The 23,705-nt window shown below is 47.9% G+C and overlaps 1 protein-coding gene across 9 annotated transcripts in view; it reads left to right on the forward strand.

The window, feature by feature from the left end:
• The window catches only part of Patj (PATJ crumbs cell polarity complex component), a 314,603-nt gene extending 291,635 nt beyond the window's left edge, over positions 1 to 22,968 (forward strand). For 4 of the 9 annotated variants that reach the window (XM_075944774.1, XM_075944773.1, XM_075944775.1 and 1 more), the window contains 3 exons: positions 13,227 to 13,321; positions 17,456 to 17,579; positions 21,380 to 21,669. In XM_075944774.1, the coding sequence (XP_075800889.1) occupies positions 13,227 to 13,321; positions 17,456 to 17,579; positions 21,380 to 21,526 (366 nt within the window). In that variant the 3' untranslated portion in view covers positions 21,527 to 21,669. Of the gene's footprint in view, positions 1 to 13,226; positions 13,322 to 17,455; positions 17,580 to 21,379 lie in introns of all 9 variants that reach the window. The other 5 variants (XM_075944778.1, XM_075944777.1, XM_075944779.1 and 2 more) reach the window with 2 other exon arrangements.
• The last annotated feature ends 737 nt before the right edge of the window (positions 22,969 to 23,705 follow it).

The raw sequence follows: 23,705 nt of genomic DNA on the forward strand, positions 1-23,705 counted from the left end.
AAGGTGTACTCCAACAAATGAACAAAGTAAGACAGCAGACACCGAAGTGCTGGACACATTGCAGTCTGGCAGTGGCACAGAGAGCAAGCAGTCTTGGAACAGCACATGGAGAAAAAGACTTCTGAACTAAAGAGGAAAACAGAGAGAGGCAGCTCCGTGGGTTCAGCACTTGCCATGCAAGCCTGACGACATGAGTTCCATCCCTGGTCCCATAGTGGAAGGAGAGAACACTCACCAGTGCTGTCTTCTGATTTACACACAGTAAAATAATAATAATAATAATAAAATTTAAAAAGTGAAAAAGAGTGACTGAGTACCCAATATATGTAACTATTCTGGAAGTTTGAGATGAATTAGAAAATGTAAAGCTGATCTAATAAAAAAAAAAACGGTGCTAACTATGTACTCTGGAGAATAAATTCACACCACAATCAAGGAAGTGTTAAAGCATAGGAAGTAGTGGGCTCAGTAAGAATAACATTTAGAGCCAGGCGAATTCCAGCACTTGGGAGGCAGAAGAAAGTGGGTCTCTGTGAGTTTGAGGCCACCCTGGTTTACAGAGCAAGTTCCAGGACAGACAGGGCTACACACAGAAAAACAGCATCTTGAAAAAAATATTAGCATTTTAAGTATGACTTTCAGGACTGTTTTACTTTCATTTTGTTATTGTTGTGGTTATAGGACAAGTTCTTGTCATATAGCCCAGGCTACCCTCAAACTCTAATGATCTAAGACAAGGAAACCTGGTTCTGGGGCCCCCACTTGTTGAGAAGAGAGAAGTGATGGTGAATGCTAGGAGGGAACTTGTTTTTAGTCTGGCCACACTGGAGGTTACCCCACCCCCGCCACCCGTGGAGGGTACAAGACAAAACTCAAGGGGGGTTGCATAGCTCAGTCATGGTCGGGTCGTTCTGGTTGATCATTGTCCTAGGACTGGCCATACAGTCTTATCTGGACAAGGAAGTCACCACTGCTAGGGGCAGTTTGGATCTGCTTCACAGGATGTTCGCCTATTAGACTTAGGATCCTGGAATCCAGGGAGAGAATGACACAAAGAAAGAAATCAGAAGGGTAAGATGGAGTTTGTTAGGATAACTTCAGATTTAGAGCAAAGACTACAGACTTATAGGCGCCACTCTGGAATAGGAAGTTGTAAAGACTGGTGGCCGGTGATGTGTTGATTATGATGTCCCCTGCAAATCTTGAAAATACCTTTGCTATTCTTATCTGGTGCCTTCAGCCTTGAAAGGGGAGGCTGAAAGAGGAACATCCTTAAATGATTAACATGTCTGCTGTACAGAGTTGAACAGGAATCTGACCCAAAGTTGAAGGTAGCAAAGGAGGCGGTAGAACGGGAAGTTGAGATGACAAGCCTGCCACGGCTCCTCTCCGCTGCTACAGGCCCTCGTTAAGTTCCTGCTTTCAGCAGGGGCAGCCTGAGCCTTCTGTTACACTATTAAACAATTATAGCCAAAGACCCTGGTGCAGGAAATGGGAAGCATGTGCGTGGCCATGACACTTCAGCGGAAGGATCAGATGAGCTAAAGCTTTGTCGTCCACACAAGGATATGATCAGATATTTTAAAGCTTGTCAGCCAGGAGTGGTGGCATGTTCAGGAGGCTGAAGCAGGCATCACAAACCAGGGCTAAAAAACCTGGGCTAACGGAGTGAGTTCAAGGCCAACCTAGGCTACATAGTCTATCTACCTTATTTCAAAATGCCAACTGACTAGTTTGGTTAAATCAACAAATAGAAGTAAAATTGAGAGGAATATGGAAGCAAATACTGAAAGCAAGTGCTAAAGAGGTGAGAGTAATCAGAGCAGAGAGTGGAGGCTCTCTCACTAAGTGCTAGTGGGTGATTCTGACTTTATTACATCATGTATTTACTTTGTACGTCTGTATGTGCATGTGTGGTGGTCAGAGGATAGCTCGTAGCAGTCAGTTTTCTCTTCACACTATGTAGATCCAAGGAATCAGACTTGGTGGCAAGCACCTTTATCCACTGAGCCCGATTTTGACTGTTTTGGGGCAGGGGGTATGGCCTGGTCTGTGTAGTCCTGGCCTTGAACTCACAGCGATCCTTCTGCTTCTGCCTCCTGAGATTAAAGGCCTGTGTAACCATGCTTGGCCCAATTCGGGCTTTTAAAATCAAGCAACATACATGGGGGAAAGATTTTAATTGATTGGGCTTTGTTTTTTATTTGTTTCTTTTTGTTGTTTGTTTTGTTTTATTTTTGTTTGGTTTTGGTTTTGTTTCAGTCTTTTAAGATAGGATCTCACTATGTAGCCCTAGCTAGCCTCTGCTAGCTCCTGAGTGCTGGGATTAAAGACATGAGCTGGCCATGCCTGCCTGGCCTTAAAGGTACTAGAAAATATTAGAACTACAGAGTATGTGTTAAAGGCATACAATGCCCAGCACTCCTAGAATCCTAGAACTTGAGAGCTAAAACAGGAATTTGAGTCTGAAGGTGGTTAGAGCTATGTAGCAAGCCCTAAAACAGAAGACGATGAAGATGAAGACCGGGAGAAGAGCAGAGCAGAGCAGAGGATGGGGTAGTGTGCACCTTTAACCAACACTCAGGAGGCAGAAGCAGACAGAGAAGGAGGGGGAGGGGGGCAGAAGGGGAAGGAAGAAGTGTGTAGAGTCCTTGACTAACATGGGCAAGGCCCTAGGTTTGATCCTAAAAACTGCTACATATCCATATATGCATACATTTAGGTACATAAATATATGAACATATATATGTTAAGCAAAATAATCTGACATATTTAATTTTCACCCGTTGGAACATAAAGTCAGTAGCCATCACCAAGCTGATAAATTTTGGGCTTGCAAGATGGCTCATGGGATAAAGACAGTTGCTGCCAAACCTGCTGAGCTGAGTTTGGTTTTCAGGACACATATGGTGGAAGGAGAGAACTGACTCCCACAGGTTGTCCTCAGCCTCCATACACACACCATAGCATATATGACGCCTACACAATAAATAAGTCAAGAATAGATTTTAATGGATGATAAATTTTATCACCAGAGAGGTACATACAGGAAGATTACAAATTTAAGGCCACCTAGGGCTACCTAAGATGTTGCTCACATTGAATGGGTTTCTAGGTGGGCTGATCAAGTTGTAGGACATGAACTTGGGTATGAGGGCGCAGCACGTGAAAAATCCTAGATTGGGAGGGAAAGTGGGTGGAAGGGAGAGGGGAGAGCGAGTGTGTGGATGAGGGGTGCAGTTGTTACTTTAGTGCAGAGTAAGCTCACCCAAGGCCAGGAATTTGGCAGATTTCTTCTAGAGTACCGAGCAAGCAGCCAAGACATGTGAGTGTGGTTAAAGGAATGGTTTGTGAATACTTTGCTTGCTATCTATCTATCTATTTATTTTGAGAGAGTTGAGACAAGGTTTTACTCTGTAGTTCAGGCTAACTTAAAACTCAGCAGATATCCCAAGCTGGTCTTGAACCCATAACAATCCTGTGTCATTTTTCCAAGTGCTAGGAATAAAGGCAGGGGCTGGAGAGATGGCTCAGCAGTTAAGAGCACTGTCTGCTCTTCCAAAGGTCCTAAGTCCAAATCCCAGCAACCACATGGTGGCTCACAACCATCTGTAATGAGATCTAGTGCACTCCTGAGGAAGAGACCTGGTCAGTCATCCTCATCAACTTAGACCATGAAGCCCAATATGGACAAGTTCAATAGAACCACTGTATATGGGCTGTCTATGCATGCTTCAGCATTGCCGGGGCATCAATTTCATTTTTTTCAAATTTCAGGAATACAGGCATAAGCCACTGACTTGCGAATTCTTAACCTGACTGCCCAGTCAAGCCACTATTTTCCAGTGTCCTGGATTACTTGATACAGGGTGTGCCCTGCACCTCAGATGGTGGTAAAGCTCTGCAGGGAGCGCTGTGCAGGGGCCGAGGGTTCCTGAAGAAGAGGAAGACAAAGAGCCATGTAGGCAGAGTGCCCAGTGAGCCCGTGCCTCCCGAACTCCTGCAGCTTTCCTCTGTCACACACATCACCGCCCTCCCCTCACAGAGCTGCTGAGGACAAAATGGGGCACGGGGACAGTGCTGGATGGTCTCACTTCATTATAATATCTGAGGTGTGAGGTCCGAGATGGACAAAATGCCTTTTGATATCATAGAGACTGGCCTAGGTGCAGCTTGGAATTCCTGCCTAGCAAACACGAGCCACACGGCCCTGGTTTTAATTTCTAGTACTAGAAAAATAAAATTTCAAAAACAATCGGAGAAATCTTCATAGTATCCCAGGTGACACTGGGGGCTACTAGAGGGCCCTGTGTCTAGCAGCCAGTTTGCCCCTCTCATGTCCTACACTTTAAACCCTTAGATTTTTATTTTTTTAGGAAGCCTAAAAATTAGTATGTCAAAAAAGTCATGTCAGTGAGTTCTAGATAAACACTTGCTGCTACTTCCGGTTATACCAAGGCTAGTGCTGGCTTTTGTTGACCCTAGGATGCCCACTGTGTGTGCTCTCTACGTCTCTATCTTTGGATCCTGGATGCAGGTTGGGTATGGATGCTGAGTTTTACATCTTAGACCAGAAATATCTGGCCCTGACAGATCTAAGGACTAATGGTGTCCCCTTGCGGGATCGATGCTCAGGAAAGGCACGGCCCTTATGCCTTGTAACAGCCCATGTTCCCAGGAACTGTTTTGACTTCTCAGTTCTGCAAGACCTAATTCCCAAACTTTTTGTTGTTTTCATTTGGTTTGGTTTTTGTTTTTTCAAGACAGGGTTTTTCTGTGTAGCCAGTCCTATCCTGGAACTCACTTTGTAAACCAGGTTGGCCTCTAACTCCCAGAGATCCTCCTGCTCTGGAGTGCTGGGATTAAAGGCCTGTACCACCACCGCCCGGGGCCATAAACCTGTTTTTAAAGGAGAACTACCCATCTTGTGGTCCATGCAGTAAAACCATACACAAATGACTCAACTAGAAAGTTTATTTAAACATAGAGTGACCAACTGCCGAACATAATGCTGTAGTTGCACTCGGCTTACTTGTAAGTCTTTTAGCGCCCCCGTCGCTGCAGCCCAAGCCAGTGTGTGTGATGAACTAACCCCTCCTCAAGGAGAGTGGCTGGAGAGGTGAACACTGACAAAGGAACTGAAGGAGTTACAAGTTGAAAGAGAAACTCCATTGGAGGGGGAACCGCAGTGAAGGAACAAGGCTTTTGGAGGGGGGAACGCAGAATGAGCCGTGAGTGCGGTGGGAGGGGGGAACACAGACTGACCCAAAAGAGCAGTCGGAGGGGGAAAGAAGGAGAGCGGTGTGAGTGCGGTGGGGGGAGGGAACACCGGCTGACAGGGAAGAGCAGTGGGAGGGGGAAACACCGTGATTGGCTCATCTTCCAACCACGCGGGGAACCTAGGGAATGGAGGTTCCTCCATAGCCTCCCTGTCCTGCAGCTCGCCTTCCTTGGGTGGTGGCATCTTCCCCTCCGCTTCCTTCCTGTGGGTAGCCTCCCAGGTCTCTGTGGGGGGACAGGTCTCTGGTCCTGCTTCCTTCAGTAGGTGGGTCTTTTCCGCTTCCATGGCTGCTGTTCTTCTTGCCTTCTCTGAATGGGTCTCCTCTCCTTGGAAGGATAGGTCTCTCCACCTCTTCTTTCCTGTTGGTAGTTTTGGGTGGGCAGGTCACATATTTCTCTTCTTGACCTCTTTCTCCTTGGAGAAGATGGGAGTCTTGATTCAGGCCCCTGGGCTGCAATGCCTCAGGCCTGTAATTACTAAGTGTTTAATAATAGCTACACCTGGACGGGGTGCAGATTTCCATTGGAGGGCTGGTGAAAACCTGGAAGGATGCAACCACTTGATAAGTAAGACAGCTCTGCTAAATGAATGTATTAGTCACCCGAGAATCCTGCGCCTACTCTTCCCCTGTGACCGCCTGTGCATCTACAGCACACTTCCGTCGAGAGGAGCAGATTTAAAGGGCGTACCTGTTTTTGACCAGGTTAGTGTTTTGAAGGGCTGTGGTCAAGCAGGATGACATCAACCGTATTTCCCAACGGTCCTTTTCCCCTGGGGAAAGAGGGGAAAGGGTGCCAGCCCACATAAGGCAGAAGACTAGACCATAGATCCTAGGGTAGAATTGTTACCAAACCTAGAAGTTACACCTGTGCCCCAAGCCGTCCTCAATAACCCAATTAAAAGAGCCATATTAAGTGGGAAGCAGGAATGTGTCCACACTGGGAAGCGTGACAAAGAGATCCAGTGACCATGCACACAGTCTGTCTTTGGGTCCTGAAGTTAGAGAGACGCTCATCTAAGCAGTCCTGGTCGGTGCAGCTCCCCCACCACGGACCTTCATTATCCGGGCTTTCGTCTCATCCTGTAGGGTGTCAGAACTGTGTGGTGTCTCTTTCCTGAACACATTTCTCCCGCTAGCTGGCCCCTTTTCCTTCTCGCAGTGTAAGATTCCCAGGGACATTCCTATTTTGCTGGAGTCCTTTGTTTCAGTGGTGTGACAGGGAGAGACACAGGTGTCTCTTTAGACTACCTTCATTTCTGCCTCTCCAGACCAGGGAGGCAGAGGTTAGAACACCCGAAATTGCAGAGACCGTGATACCCACGGTCTCATTAAGGGACCTTGTGTCATGCCCTCTCCACTCCGAGCATCCTGTGACTTCCTGCAGGCAGGACCACTCCTTTCCCTTCTTTCCCCCAGTCCCGTCTCTGTTCTCAGAACCCAGTGAAACTAAAAACAGGTCTAAGATTCTCTTGATAAAGAGAAATAAAGTATGTTTCCTGTCAGTCTGTTGGTCTTCCCCCTGCTTCCGCAAAGGACCCCAGGCTTACCTCAGACCATAGTCCCCAGTCCCTGGTGTTCAGAGGCAAGGCTGAGCGGGACACCTAGGTCACACCTCAGTGTTGAACTTGTAAGCCACTGACCTAACCCTTGGAGAGTAGCTCCTCCCCATTCCCAGGCCAGGCCCCAGGGTAGGTTTAGCCACTGCCTATCAAGTTACTTGTCAATCAGCTCTCAAGGCAAATGTTCTGGCTACAAACGTCTTAGAGCTGGAAAGTCTTCCTGCAGGTGGCAGATTTGCTGTGCTGGTCTCCCCACAAGAGACCAGGCTTCCTCATATTCACCACTTGGCCCGAGGGTTCCACTCCTACAAGATCAGCGCGAGAGTTCGGGGTGACTCCCTAGGATTTACTGGTGGCTAAGAAGCCTTTTAATTTTAGAGCTAGTTGTGGGGAGAAAACTGCAGGATTTTATATTTTCCAGCTAGACGGTAAAACTTTATGATGAGTGTAACTGGGCTGTAACTGGGGACACAGCTATGTCTGGAAAGTAAATTCTTTAGCTCCTTTTTCCCTCACGCCGGATGATTGCTTCCCAGCATCTGATTAAAGAGTCTCAGCAGACACAGTGGTGACTCCTGCCTGTAATTCCAGCACTCCAGAAGCTGAGGCTGGACAGTTGTGAATTTCAGGTTATCTTGGGCTGCAAAGTCTCAAAAGAGAAAAAGGGGGGAGGGGTAAATGGTAGTGCATGCCTGTGACATCAGCTTGTGGGAGGCAGAGGCAGGTTGGTCTCTGTGCATTCAAGGCCATCCTGGTCTGTGTAGTTAATTCTAGGCTAGCCAGGGCAACATAGTAAGACCCTGTTTCAAAAGAGAAAATAAGAAAACAAGGAAGAAACCGGCAATGTTCTCAAGGCTTTCTGGCCTGGCTCCGTCCGATAGACATATGACAGTGCCATCCGCGCTTCCTGCGGTGACCAGTCTGAGCTTTTATAGATGCTGGTTCTCATGAGAGCCCTTGTTCTGAGTATACCATTCTGTTCCATAAGCGTTCAGTTCTAGCAGAGTCAGGAACGGGAGCCCCGATAGACTAGGCTCAGCTACTTTCCCCACAAAGCCTGAGCCTAGTGGCTCACACCCAGTCTATACTCCAGCACTCAGGAGGCTGAGGCAGGAGGATTATGAGTTCCAGGCAAGCCTAGACTACATAGGAGACCCTGCCTTACCTCCTCTCCCTGCCAAATCAGAAACTGATGGGACGAGAGCGTGGCAAGGCCAGGAAAGGACCACTAAACAGGCAGAGCGGCCACACCGGGACCTAACCCCAGCTGCCCACAGCAGTCCTGGTCACAGAAGAGAAAGAGGAGCTCGGGACCTTGGAGTTCCCGTAGGAGGACTCCAGGTTGTCTTGGTCTGGATGTCCTCTGGTTGGTCATTTTCTTGGGCTCTCTTCTCAGTATTGACCATGCAGAGCTATGTTGGTGCCAACAGTCAAGCCTGTTGTTCCTGAGGTCCAGAGTCACTTAAGTAAGAAAGACTCAGAACTCACAAGAAAGGAAAAGAAACAAGATAGAGTCGTAAATATAGTGGAGGGCTGGTGAGATGGGTCAGCAGGTGCAGGCACTTGCTTCCAGATCTAACAACCTGAATTCAAACCTGGGAATCCACGTGGAGAAAAGAGCGAGCTGGCTCCCGCAGGTTGTCCTCCGACCTCTACCCACGCACGATGGCACGTGCAGGTTTTCTACACCTAACACACACACACACACACACACACACACACACACAATAAACAAATATAAAGAAAAGTGGGCGCTGGAGAGATGGCTCAGCAGTTAGTAATAGCAGTGGCTGCTCTTCCAGAGGACCACGGTTCAACTCCCAACATCCACATGGCAACTCATAACTCCCTGTGACTCCAGTTCCAGGGGACCCAATGCCCTTACACAGACACACATGCAGGCAAAACATCAATACTCATTGAATTAAAAATGTCATTTTTTTAAAAGAATCAAAACTCAAAATTTTGTTAGCCAGCTCAGTGCCTGGGCCTCCTTTAAGCCCTCTGTCATTACTCCATTTCTGTGGAACGGGGCCTGCCTACTTGTTACATTTTCTCTCTGTAAGGGACTGGAAACCTCTCTCCACTACTTCCTCAGTCTCCCTGCTCTTGAGAAGGCACCAGACATGCTCATTCTCTCATGTTCTTCCTCAGCGGAGTGAAGATGCTGGGCACCAACCTGCTGTTCATGGAGCCAGAGATGAGATGGGAGGCAACCCACGGCCACTCACACTGTGCCAACCCACGGCCACTCACACTGTGCCAACCCACGGCCACTCACACTGTGCCAACCCACGGCCACTCACACTGTCCCAACCCACGGCCACACGCACTGTCCCAACCCACGGCCACTCACACTGTCCCAACCCACGGCCACTCACTCACACTGTCCCAACCCACAGCCACACGCACTGTCCCAACCCACGGCCACTCACTCACACTGTCCCAACCCACGGCCACACGCACTGTCCCAACCCACGGCCACTCACACTGTCCCAACCCACGGCCACTCACACTGTCCCAACCCACGGCCTCTCACACTGTCCCAACCCACGGCCACTCACACTGTCCCAACCCACGGCCAGTCACACTGTCCCAACCCACGGCCACACACACTGTCCCAACCCACGGCCACTCACACTGTCCCAACCCACGGCCACTCACTCACACTGTCCCAACCCACGGCCACACGCACTGTCCCAACCCACGGCCACTCACACTGTGCCAACCCACGGTCACTCACACTGTCCCAACCCACGGCCACACACACTGTCCCAACCCACGGCCACTCACACTGTCCCAACCCACGGCCACTCACTCACACTGTCCCAACCCACGGCCACACGCACTGTCCCAACCCACGGCCACTCACACTGTGCCAACCCACGGCCACTCACACTGTCCCAACCCACGGCCACTCACTCACACTGTCCCAACCCACGGCCACACGCACTGTCCCAACCCACGGCCACTCACACTGTGCCAACCCACGGTCACTCACACTGTCCCAACCCACGGCCACTCACACTGTCCCAACCCACGGCCACTCACACTGTCCCAACCCACGGCCACTCACACTGTCCCAACCCACGGCCACTCACACTGTCCCAACCCACGGCCACTCACACTGTCCCAACCCACGGCCACACACACTGTCCCAACCCACGGCCACTCACACTGTCCCAACCCACGGCCACTCACTCACACTGTCCCAACCCACGGCCACTCACACTGTCCCAACCCACGGCCACTCACACTGTGCCAACCCACGGCCACTCACACTGTCCCAACCCACGGCCACTCACACTGTCCCAACCCAGGGCCACTCACACTGTCCCAACCCACGGCCACACGCACTAAACGGTGCACAGTCACACACGCACTGTCCTAACTCACAGCCACTCACACACACTGTCCCAACCCAAGGCTACACACATTGAACAACCCACGACCACACACACTGACCCAAACCATGGCCACTTGCACTATCCCAGTTCCCGAGAAATAGGTTGAAAACACAGAAGAAAAGCAAGAAGAATTAACCTAAATGGGGGGGGGTGACTAGCGGAGGTCACAGGAGGACCAGGACTTCTGCTATTTAAACTGATTTGTGTAGAGATTCCTAGAGAGAAAACTCTAGAAGATTTAGAGGAGTATAGGAGAGAAATGGGATTAGAAGGTGGGGGAGGGGCTTAGAATTGTATCCTAAGAGCAGAGGGAAAGTGCTGGAAGGTCTGAAGCAGTGGAGTACCACTGAATATCTGGGATGTTACCTGGGGAGTGTAATCGAGATTAAAAGACAAGTGAGCAGTGAACAGATTGAAGAAGGGTTGGAATTCTGGTGGATAGCCACCCATTCAATGGCAGGAGGGACCAAGGGAGGCAGTCTGGGCCCCTTCATGGATAACACCTCAGCGTGTGTCTCAGATACACAGGCAGCAGCCATGGCAAGTTTTCAGTGTGTGCCTCATTGGTTCATAACGGGAGAGCTGGAGATGTCACTTTCTAAGAAGAGAAAAATGGAAGGAAAAGTTAACTGAACAGGGGTGGGTTTGGGGGTCAAGAGTTTGGAGAGGAAGTAGGGTGGAGCCACCTGGTTGGTGTTGGCACCCGCTCTAAGAACAGAGCCTAGGGCCCCACACTTGCTAGGCATGCGCTCTACCACTGAGCTACATCCTCAACCCAAATTTGTGGTTATTTTCATTTTGATAAGCTGAGAGATGTCAAATGGAAATCTCAAGTTGGTGGCTGGGCAAGCCCAGCAGCTGGGTTGTAAGGACACTGTTGGGATTTAAGCCAGGGAATGTGTGTGCCGTGCTGTGTCTGAGCCTGAAGCAACCTGGGCCCGTGATGGAGTCAGGAGGTGAGCCGAAAGATATCAGAAAGCAGACCCTGGCAGGGCAGCAAAGTCAGGAGCATGTGGGTCAGGGAGGCTCCGGCTGAAAGCTGGAACGAAGTGTTTGTGAAGACAGTTGCCTTAGGAACCGGCAGTGTCCTCTGGGGCTCTGCGCTGGCTGTGACGACAGCACGGCCTGCTACTGGAAAAGGAGAGGCTTGTACCGTCTGGCAGGGAGCTGACCTTTCCCCCGTATACTTTTATCCTAAGCATCTCCCCATTTAGTCATCGTTCTTCCCATGACTGTATTGCTCGGACTCGCAGCACTTGCGTGTAACTGTCTTCCCCTGTCATGGATAATTCCCCTGCGTTCCCAGCCCTCCCTGGCCTGTCGCCTTTCCTCTGCTTTACTGGCAGTGCAGCTGTCTCACAAGTGAGGCGTGTGTGCCCTCTGTTGGTCTGTTCTGAAACTGCGTCAAATCAAGCGCAAGCGCTCGCTCTCTCTCTCTCTCTCTCTCTCTCTCTCTCTCTCTCCCTCTCCCTCTCCCTCTCTCTCCCTCTCCCTCCCTCCCTCCCTCCCTCCCTCCCTCCCTCCCTCCCTCCCTCCCTCTCTCTCTCTCTCTCTCTCTCTCTCTCTCTCTCTCTCTCTCTCTCTCTCTCTCCTGAAAACTCTCAGGACCTGTGCAGTCAGCCCTCCAGATCCCTGGGTTCTGTTCTGGGGTGGGGGTGGGGCAGCAGGAGGGACAGTGAGGTCAGTATGCTGGCCACAGGGGAATGTTAGGAGAGCTACCACAGGGCAGGACACCTTGAAGGTCATTGAAAGGACTCCAACTCGTGACCCTGCAGCATCTGGTTCTCTGCAGATGGCTTCGGGCAGAGTCTGGAGTCATATACTCCATGTTAACATGGTTCTAGCTGCTTCAGAAGAGTGAGGTCGGGCAGCCAGTGAGACTGCACCACACACAAGATGACTCTGTGGCTCAGCCTTTAGCATCTAAGAGGACTGGGCTTTGAGACAGAGAAGTCAAGTATGGTACCAAGATGGTCATGAAACTACGAGAACAGGTCATGGTCACCTGGGATACAGAAAGCTGCAGGAACCCAGGCTGTGGGGCAGAGCACTGGAGATATGTTAGCTATGGGTTCCTCATGGACGCCACTCTGGGGAGCTCAGTGGGACCCATCTTGTAGATTTGAACTTAAGTGTGGTAGAACTGGAGACAGAGATTTGGGGATTATCATCACCAGGTGGTATTTAAATTTAGCATGAGGCTTTATAGTTGTAAAAGATAGGAACTCAGGAGCTGATCCTGTCTTGCTGCACAGGAGTCTGGGAAAGAGGCCGGGTGGTGGTGGTGCATGCCTTTAATCCCAGCACTCCAGAGACAGGCAGGTGAATCTCTGTGAATTCAAGGCCAGCCTGGTCTACAAGAGCAAGTTCCAGAACAGGCTCCAAAGCTACAGAGAAACCCTGTCTTGAAAAAAAAATGTCTGGGAAAGAGGAAGGCATGGTCAGAAAGGTGAAAGTGTAGAAACTAAACTGGAACTGGGCCTAGCGGCACTAGCCACTGTTGGGGGGCTGAGGAAGGACCGACCACAGACAGCCTGTGCAGTTTAGGAAGACCCTGCCTATTCCGGTCTATTGAAGTTTTTAAAAGGAGTGCCTGGGAATACATACTCACCAGGAGGCTCTGGGTTCCGTCCCAGCCCACAAAAGAATAAAGAATGGTTTGGGGAGGCAGGGATCACAGGGAGTCAGACAAGGACTAGGGACTCAAATCCTCCAGCCCAACTGGTGCACACTGAAATCCCAGCCCTGGGGAGTTGCAGCAGGAAGGCTGAGAATTCACCTCTCTGTTGGGACATGGAGGAGAAGAAAGGGAGAACCATGGGGAAAGAGGAGGAGAAAGGGGAGTGAGGGAAAGAGAAAATGAATGGTCTCTTCTGTCCAGCGCCATATCTAAGTCGAATGAGGATTGGAATGCAACCATAGTTTCTCCAACATTCTTGTAATTTACAGTAAAATTCCTTGTCATCCCTCTCCCCCAGGTTGTGGCAGATACCAATATAAGCGCCATAGCGACTCAACTTGAAATCATGTCTGCAGGCTCTCCGACTGCTGACCGCCATCCAGAAGACACGGAGTAAGTATTCCAGTGCAGAGTGGGCCAAGCTCCTGAGCGTCAGGTTCTAACGTGCATGTGATCTCAAGACAGAGGAACTGTTCATGCTGTGTTCTCCTGACCTAGATGAGGTCTGACAAGTTGCAGGGCTCTCCGTTTCACACAAGGATCCTTCAGAGACCATGGCAGGGCCTGCGCTCAAGCCGCTTCTCTTTGCTTTGACAGAAGCCTGTGCTCTCTGTCCTAAGAAACTACAGGCTTATATCCTAGGTCTGCTCTGCTCTGAGATGCAAGCTAAGCTAAAACCTTGTTCTGAGGTGAAATATTGTTGTCCCCTTGGCTGGCATGTGTCATGACAGCTGGTCATTGCAAGGTTATTCATTAAAGCAGTGTTTCTATAGCTGAAATGCTCTAAGAATAAGAACAGAAGGCCAGTGAGATGGCTCTTCAATAAAGGCACTTGCCACCAAGTCTGATGATGGAGTTCAGTCTCCGGGTCCAAAGCTTGCGAGAACCAAATCTCACAAACTATCCTCCCCTGAACTCCACCTGCCTATGTAGGTGCCTGCACACACACTCCAAGACACCTTTTGTGGAGACTCTGAGGACATGGTTCCCAGCAGATCTGGGCATCTGGTCTTAGCAGGCTCCCTAGGGTTATCCGACCAGACAGGCAGAGAACAGCTGCACTTTGAGCACTGCTGCCTGAAGCTGATCCTCGGCACCATCAGCACCTGGTCAAGTGTGTGCTCGGTGAATGCTATTAGTTGATAATTCCTTTAAGGATCTCATGATCACAGCCAAATACAAGGAGCTTTATTCAGGGGGTCATAGTTTATCAACCTAATTGACACTTTGGGGTGTGTCTCTTAAAGAAAGAATATTAAGTTGGTTATACTTTTTCCTCATTATACATGCCATCAAAGCTGACAAAATACGAAAATAGCATTTCAAGCTACGACAGCTCTTTAAAACAAAGTCAGGGTGGAGAAATGAGGGCTGTATCTCTCAGTATGTAGGGTGCCTAGCTAGCATTTACAATGCCATGGATTAAGTTCTCAGTACCACACAAAACTGAACGTGGTAACCCACACTTATAATCACTCTGTGAGTTCAAGGCCAGCCTGGTCTACATAATGAGTACCAGGACAGCCAGAGCCACAGAAGAGAGAGAAGGAGAGAAAGAGAGAGAGCATAGCTTTAAGAAAGAAAGGCATGCCAGGTGGTGGCGGCACACACCTTTAATCTCAGCACTTGGGAGGCAGAGGCAGTCAGGTCTCTGTGAGTTCAAGGACAGCCTGGTCTACAAAAGCTAGTTCCAGGACAGGCTCCAAAGCTACAGAGAAACCGAAAATAAAATTTAAAAAAAATCGAGAGAAGGGGGGGAGGGAAGAAATGTTAAGACAGTTAAGAATGCAGCTCAGAGGTTAAAAGCACATACTATTTTTCAAGAGGACCTGAGTTCAGTTCCCAAGAGCCATGTCAGGCAGTTTGCAGCCACCTGTAACTCCAACTCTAGAGAATCCAACACCCTCTTCTGGACTCCACAGGTATCTGCATTCACATGGACACACACACACACACCACATTACATAATTATAAACAATACAAAAAATTTTCAAAGAAGAAATATTAAGGTGTTATGAGATAAATTGACATAATCTATGACACATGCTCCAGCAAATGGGCCCACGTATGCAGGTCCCTGAGACTAGCTCTAACACAATAACCTGAGCACCTCAATTTGTTAGGCAAAGTTTCAGGGAAGGTTTAATCAGAAGAACATAATCAAAGGTCACATACCTCTTCATGGTTTTCTGATCTGTGAGTGGCTAAGTTTGGAACAGGTGACTGCCTCTCAGCCATGCATGCTGCCACGAAGCAAGGCATGCTGCTAGCACGGAGTGTGTACCTCCTTGAGCCAGGTAGGAATGGTGGTGTACATCCTAGCACCTGGGAAGCAGAAACAGCAGGATAACTGTGAGTTCAAGGCCAGCCAGGGCTGAGTGGCACAGCTCTGTCTCAAACGGAAAAGAAAAAGACCCTGTCATCACAAATCAGATGATAGAGATGAGGACCCCAGAATTTTGGGGGATTTTACCCTTTAAATAACATAGTGTGGGAAGAAGGGCCGAGTTGTAGCTCAAATGGTATGGCACTTGCCTAGCATGCATAAAGCTTTTGGTTTGATCCCCAGCACCACGTAAAACCAAGCCTAGTGTTCCAAGCCTCTAATCCCAGCTGTTGGGAGGTAGAAACAAAAGAGTCACCCTTGGCTACATAGCCAGCTCAAGGCCAGCACTGGCTACACGAGACCCTGTATCAAAAGAAAACTAGTTTTAGGGAGAAGAAGCTGGCCTCCTCTGGTAAGTGGAGATTAGAGAGCTTGAGCACACATAGGTGATCTAAACTTTGTAGTGCTGCCTGAGAGAGAGACTTCCACACTGACGGCAGCCTCCGTCACGCATTTGGAACAGAGTGTCAAACCCATCTTGCTCCACACGGGTGATCCTGTTTATACAGCCATGAGCGTGAGTTTGTAGAGAAGACATGGATAGCTAAGATAGAAGGGACAGGTAGCTGGGGAGAGGAAAAGATGTGCTAATTACAATAGTGTGGAATAGGGACAAAGGACAGAAAGACTGGGCCAGTTCTCCTGAAGGGCGCAGGAGAACACCCTACTGGAGATGGGCTTGGAAAAGGGTCTTCCCATGCTAGGGAGAGTGCTAGGGGCATTTGGATAGGAAAGGAGCATCGGTTCCTAAGAGTTGTTAGCCTGCCAGTGCTGATTAGGGGCTCACCTGGGGACTGCAGGCTTCCAACACGCTGGCATGACCTGTGTATTGCTGACTGTGCGGTCGGTCCGCACAACACCTTCTTTAAACAGAATAGGTCAGATTTTAAATCAGGGTAGTTCTCAGTTTTTGACTAAGATAAGGTTAAAAGCTTATCTGGGTGTGACAGTGGCTCACTCCTGTGATCCCAGCACTCAGGAGGCTGAGGAAGGAATATTGATTACTGTGAGGGCAAGGCTAGTCTGGGCTACAGAGTGAGTTCCAGATTAACTTGAACTACAGTTCAAAGCACACTTAAAAAAAACGGGGGGAGGGGATTAGGTGAGATGATTCAATGGGTAAAGGCACCGACTGTCAATACTAGCATCCTGAGTTCAATCCCCAGAACCCACCTGGTAGAATACAGAAGTGAGCCCTAAAAGTTGTCCTGACTTTGGCATGCACACGTACACAAGCACATTAAAGTATATATATTATATATAACACATTAAAAATTAGGTCAAACAGCCGGGTGGTGGTAGCACACGGATTTAATAGCAGCACTTGGGAGGCAGAGGCAGATGGATCTCTGTGAGTTCAAGGACAGCCTGGCCTACAGAACGAGTTCCAGGACAGTTAGAACAGTTACACAGAGAAACCCTGTCTTGAACCCGCCCCCCCCCCAAAAAAAAGAATTGAGCCAAGCCTTGTTGTACATGCCTAGAATTTGAGCTGCTCAAGAGGCTGAGGCAGGAGCATCGTGATCTCAAGGCCAGTCTGAGCTGCATGTTGACCTTTCTTAACTTAGCATAACCCTGTCTCAAAAATAAAATAAAAATGGGCTAGGAATGTAGCCCAGTGGTACATACAGCTCCTAGGACCAGCAGGCATAAGGCCATTGGTATTATCCCCAGTACCACACACACACCCCATACAGAAAAGCCTAGGCTACGCAACAAGATCCCATCTGAATAAAGCAAAGCAAGTGACATAACAATAACTAAGCGCAGAGATGGATATAATAGCTGATGCCCAGAATCTCGGAACTTAGAGGGCAAAGGCAAGAGGCTGAGATGTTCAAGGCCAACTCAGCCCACATAAAAAAGGAGGAGAAAGGAACCAAGCATAGGGAAAGGTGTGTCACCGCTGTAGTGACTGTTTTAATCAGAAAGCCCTAAACCACAAGCACATTGGTGATGAGCTGATGTAGCATGAAAAATGTACAATGTTTCCAGATTGCTTCCTGAGAGTCTGATTTGATAAAATGGCATTCGTAGCTTTGCAGTGTGGAAGTCCCTCTCCAATCTGTGCGCTTCCATTAAAATGAACTCCCTCTCAGTGTGTCTGCTCTTGAATTAAACAGCATGTGTTGTGCTTTCAGAACACCTGCACCTAAGATTATTACTTTGGAGAAAGGCTCTGCAGGATTGGGGCTTAGTATTGTAGGGGGTTATGGAAGTCCACACGGAGACCTGCCAATTTATGTCAAGACTATATTTCCAAAGGTATTTTTCTCCTTTTACTGTTCTCTTAAAATCAAAGCTAGTGAGACTTTTAAGTGCTTTGTACTGGTTTGCTGTGGGTTGTGCTTGTGTGGGGGACGGTGGTATTTCATTTAGGTCTCATAGGAAAGCCCTGCCAGGGGAGGAAGTGTCACAACAATGGGATCTCAAGAAGCAGTCCTCTCTCTCCGTACTTCAGTGAGGAATCTGGCACTCACAGATTATAGGAGCATTTTCAGCAGCACCTGCACTGGAGGGTGACTTTGAATGTGTTATTCTAGGCTGAAAGGGATTCAAAATCAGGGTCTTGGTGTTGGCAGTGCACACCTTTGATCACAACACTCACATTCAGGAGGCAGAGACAAGTGGATCTCTGTGAGTTCAATGTCAACCTGGTCTACAGATCAAGTTCTAGGACAGCCAGGGAGAGTGGGGAAAGAATATCATGGCTCATGGAGCTGAATTAGTGGGTAAAGGACCTGCTTTGTAAGCAGGAAGACCTGAGCTGAGATGGCCAACACCCACAGAAGGTAGCACTGCAGGCCAGAGACGGGGTAGCTGAATTGGTGAGCTCCAGGTGTGAGAGACGCCATCTCCAAAAATAAAAGTGGAAATAATTAAAGATAATGATAGAGGAAGATGCCAAACACTGGCCTCTAGCATCCACAAAAGACATGCAAAGGCAAGCCCACACAACTACATGCACACACACACACACACACACACACACACACACGGTAGAAGCTCTCAGGTCACTTGGAGATTGTCAGCTTACATTTCTCTGCCAGGTGTTTGATAAATCGGTCTAATACTGACTCATAGTGATTTGGGAATTAGCTATTTCCAAAAGAGGTATAGGCACAGGCCTGTCATCCCAGCTCTCTGGAGGCTGGTACAGGAGCATCACTGTACACTCAAGGTAGCCTGGGCTATGCTTTAGAACCTGTCTTAAATAAAGAAAACAAAACAGCAAACGACAACAGCCCCACGCTACTCCCAGCAAGCCCTAGGTGATCAGTGTCCACCACTCCTGCGGCTTCTATGTGGCTTCTAGAATAGTCATTTTTAATTTCGCTGTGAGTTGTAGATTGACATTTAACTTTATTGTAAATTCTGAAGGCCCTTGAAAAGTACTTAGGATAAACATCCCAAGTGTTTCTTCCACCTGCTATTTATGAATTTAGCTTTTGTTCACTCATGCTGTAATGTAACCCAGACTGGCCTTGAGCTGCGTGGCCGAGCTCTTGATCCTCCTGGTGCTACCTGCTAAGTGGGCCTTCAGGAACATGCCACCACACCTGGCTTCTTACCAGTTTTTCATTCATTTTTAAAACTACAATCATTATTCATTAGTTGATCCAGTGACTTTCTGTTGAATTATAGTCCTAAAAATATAGGTTCTTGATGAAAATATATTGTATGAAATTCTCATAGAATTAAAAAATATTTTTAATATTTATCTATTTGTTTATTTGGGTTTTTGTTTTGTTTTTCAAGACAGTGTTTCTCTTTGTAACAGCCCTGGCTGTCCTGGAACTTACTCTGCAGACCAGACTGGCCTCAACTCACAGAGATCAGGTCCACCTCTGCCTTCTAAATGCTGGAATTAAAGGTGTGTGCCACTGCCAGCAGAAGAGGTTTTTATAGAAGTAAAGGTAGACCCTGTATCTTCCTAGAAAATTTTGCTAATTAACACAAGCTTGCTGTTACTTGCCCAGCTCTTGACTACTAACTGGGCTCTTGAATCAATGGGTATTTGCTTTTGGATGACTCTAGACAGCCACAGATTTACCCACCTGTCCCTCCTGGTGGAGTGTGGCTGAGACACACTAGGCAGAAATGGGACTCACTTATCTAATGAACTGCAGCTAATCAGAGGAGGCAGCTTTCCAGTGTAACAGTGGTCTGTTGTGGTAGGCGCTGTGATTTCAGCATTTGGAAGACTGAGGCCTAGGAGGGAGGCTTCAAGTTTGAAGATAGCTAGTTTTGCCTGCAGAGTAAGACACTGTCTAAAATTAAATAAATCCAAAAAATAAAAACAAGGAAATAAAATAATGAAAGAAACAATCATGGAATCGGAGTGGGATGTCACCAGTGGGAGCAGTGAGTGGGCTGAGGTGCTGTGGGAAGCCCTCATGAATGGCCCTTGGAAAGGCATCCTGCACCCAAGTGAGAGGAACAGCATGCGCATTGTGACTGTTGACCTCTGGCCTCCACACGTGCACTGTGACAGATGTGCACGCACACTAAATGTGCAGATATTCCGAGGGCATATTCCATTGCAAATAATAACACCAACCATTGTTTCTGGTCCTGTAGCACTGGAGATCATTAACCTTTTTCTCTTTCTCACTTTGCTCATTAAATTTGGCCAGAATATCCAAATTATAAAATAAATTAAAAATCAGTAAGCCTAAAGCTGAGAGAGATTCCCCCCCCCCCCAAAAAAAAGCTTTTCTCAGATTACCCTGACATTGTTCCTCCCACATGGAGAGCACAGAACTCTAATGTGCCCCGTGCTGCCTTCACATAGGACACTCCCCTCAGACTGTCTCCCTTCTCAGGCTTCTGAAGCTCTGAAACATGGGGCATAGGTTTATAGATCAAAACTTCTTTTTAATAATTCTCTTCCTTGACTGATAGATTATTTAATGTAGCCCGAAGTGACTCTTGACACTCCAGAAGTGTGACATGTCTACATTATAGGAGCTGGAAGCATGTAGAAATTGAGAGAGTCAGTCTGACTCACAGGCGCTTAGAGTGCTGCCAGTCAGGTGCATGTTTGGTTGAAAACTTCAAATTCGTGAGCTGGAAAGATGGCTCAAGAGTTAAGGGTGTGTGCTCATTTTGCGGAGTTCGACTCCCAACACCCATGTACCCATCAGCAGCTCATGACTGCCTGGAGCTGCAGCTGCAGGAGAATCTGATGACTCTGGCCTCCCTCAGACACCTGCACTCATGTGCACATACCTGCACACACAGACTCATAGTTTTTAAAATAAGTCTTAAAAAGAAACTTTAAAGTCAGAGCCACCTGGGGTCTTAATCCTCTCAGCCAACAAAAAATAGGCCTTCTCATAAGGTAGAGACAGATGATCTCTGTGACTCTGGGGCCAGCCTGGGCAACATAGTAAGTTCTAGACTGCAGAGTTACATGGTGAGACCCTGTTGAGAGGGGGGGGGGGGGGAGAGAGAGAGAGAGAGAGAGAGAGAGAGAGAGAGAGAGAGAGAGAAGAAAGGATGGAAAGAAAGAAATTGAAGAGAGGAAGAGAGGGAAAAAGGAAAGGAAGGAAGAAAGAAAGAAAAAAAGATGGGAAGAAAGGAAGGAAAGGAGAGAGAGGGAGGGAGGTAAAGATGATGATACAAGCCAACTCAGAAAATTTCATGGCAGTGTTTGGAAGCCCTGGCAGTCTGCGACATGAGTTTGAACATCATGAGAATAGACTGAACATGTCTTATTTGAAGTCTTCAGAACAGCACTATTTTGGATTTGGGATGTTTTATTCAGATTATAGAATATTTGCAACCGGGCAGTGGTGGCGCACGCCTTTAATCCTAGCACTCGGGAGGCAGAGGCAGATGCGTGAGTTCAAGGCCAGCCTGGTCTATAAGCGCTAGTTCCCAGAAAGCTAGAGCTGTTACACAGAGAAGTCCTGTCTTGAACCCCCCTCCCCCAAATAAAGAATATTTGCATATATGGAAGGAAATTTACTAGAGCTTCATGTATACTCTATATTTTATATATAACTGAAAATAAGTTCGTGCAGTATTTCTAGTAATTTTGTCATGTTTCTTGTTCATAGGGAGCAGCTGCCGAGGACGGCCGATTAAAACGAGGTGACCAGATCTTGGCTGTCAATGGGGAGACCCTGGAAGGTGTTACTCATGAGCAAGCTGTCGCCATTCTAAAGCAGCAGAGCGGGACTGTGGCCTTGACTGTGCTGCCCTGAGCGCTCGTCCTGATCCTGACACACAGATGAGAATACAACAGGCTCTGTGGCTTCCGGTTGGGATGGAAAGTTGCCTCAGCTAAAACCCAGCTTCGTCACTGGCTCTGATTCTGTTTGCGGAAACAGGAGCTGCCGCCTCTGCTTCCTACCCACATCCCGCATTCCCACTGAGGCTTAACTGCAGCTCCTGCGGTTTCCTCTAATGAGTGGAAACAAAGGTTTTGCTTGTCTTCTTAACTCGTGATTTACTTATGCTAATTTGTCTCTTCAAATAAGGCAGAAAACATTAGCAGTGTAATTAACTTCCTCACACCGAACTATGCACGCCCTGCCCTGGGAATTACTGCGGTCTCTTCCGTGTGACTCCCAGTCAACTCCCTGTCTCTAGCTAGATCTGGATTGTTAGTCATTGATCCTGAGGAGCCTCCACAGATTCTGTAATCCTCCCAGCTTTGGAAAGGCTTTGTATCTGAGTTTCACAAGTGCACACTGCTTATCAAGTGTGCCTTGACCGCCCGCAGCCACACTGGGTCACATTGCTGGAAAGCTTATTCAGAGTGACGAGCATCTTAGCAGGTGGTGTCACCCCTCCCTCTCCGCTGTAGACCACCGGCTGGGTATCCTCGACCTTGTTCAGAGTGAGTGACAAGTTCGGTTTGCCTTTCCCTTACCTCCACACCAGTAGCACAGTCGCTCAGCTTGCCCCAGCTCTGTGCTGCACTTGAACATAAAGTAACTGAGCAAATGACCTGGGGTCCGTGTGCTCAGCTTGAGTTTCCCAGTCTCCTCCTCCCATTGGCTGAAGCTCTGCAGCTCAGAAAGCAACTGTAGCCGAAGCCCAGCTAGGAGAGTGAAATGGACTGGGGGAGGGTGGGGTGCTTGTCACTGAGTTCTGCAGAATCTTCCAGTGAAAACAATGGAGAGCACCTGACGGGCGAGCCCAAGGTCAGCAATGGCCTAGTTCAGTATCATTTAGCCATAACCCAGTGCTACACATTGTTCCGTAATCAACAGGATTCCATGGGCCCTAATGTAAAATGTTATTTAATTAGTGAGGATTTTAACTGAGATTCCCTTTGAGTAGATGTAATCATAAAAGCGTTAATTCTTACTGTAATATTTTTGTGGCTATTCCAAAGTGCAGAGTGCCTAAGTTTTATGTTGACAATGCTTTTCCATGACTGGTATTAAGTTTTTTGAGATTCCATAGGGTTTTTAGAATTTCTGATGTATCCAAGATACGTGGTTTTGTTAGGATCCCATTTCCCAGCCTCAGTGCTCTGTGTAAATGAAGCTTGTAAGAACACCTCAAGTGGCAGAGACCAAATAAAGCCCAGAGGAAAATGCACCCTAAAAGATAAAGGTAGCTGCATTGATGCTTTCAAAGTGTGATTCGGCTTCATTTTGATGGGATGACTCTAAATACACATTTTGAAATAATGCATTGTTTTTGTGTCTTTCTTTACTCATCATCCTTTTAGGGCATGTTACTAAGTCTATTAATGAAATAATTGTGATACTTTATGCACCAAGTCCTGCAGGGCCCTGTCTCTTTCCACAGGGCTAGTGAGTAGTTGCTGTGCCAAAGGCTTGCTGCTGTCAGAACTTACTGTACACCGAGAAGACAGTGATTGCAAGCGCAGTCTTCTTAAACTCACATATATTAATTTTTTTGGCCATTTAAGTCTGCTACTAATATCATTAACTGGAGTTAGCCAAAGAAGTTATGAACTAGAAAAAAAATAACAAAAGTAGAGAATACTTTTATGTATAGATGTTTCTAAAGGTTCTAAACCAAGGCAGCTGGCTAAGGAGCAGGCAGAGACATGGTTTACAGTATACACATTAATCTCTGCATCTAATTTTTTGTTCTTTAGCTCAGCCTTTCACAGTGTCCTGTTGCACTCTGGGCTGAGGCTGTAGTTCAGTAGATAGAACGCCCTCTTCTGACTTCAGTGGGTACTGCAAGCACAGGGAGCACAGACCCACATGCAGGTAAGACACCTGTGCATATAAAATAAACTATATTTAAAATAAAAACCCTTTAATCCCAGCACTCGGGAGGCTAAGGCAGGCGGATCTCTGTGAGTTCGAGACCAGCCTGGTCTACAGAGCTAGTTCCAGGACAGGCTTCAAAGTCACAGAGAAACCCTGTCTCGAAAAACCAAAAAAAAAAAAA

This window comes from Microtus pennsylvanicus, chromosome 13 (genome assembly GCF_037038515.1).
Source record: "Microtus pennsylvanicus isolate mMicPen1 chromosome 13, mMicPen1.hap1, whole genome shotgun sequence".
NCBI classification, from domain to species: Eukaryota; Metazoa; Chordata; class Mammalia; order Rodentia; family Cricetidae; genus Microtus; species Microtus pennsylvanicus.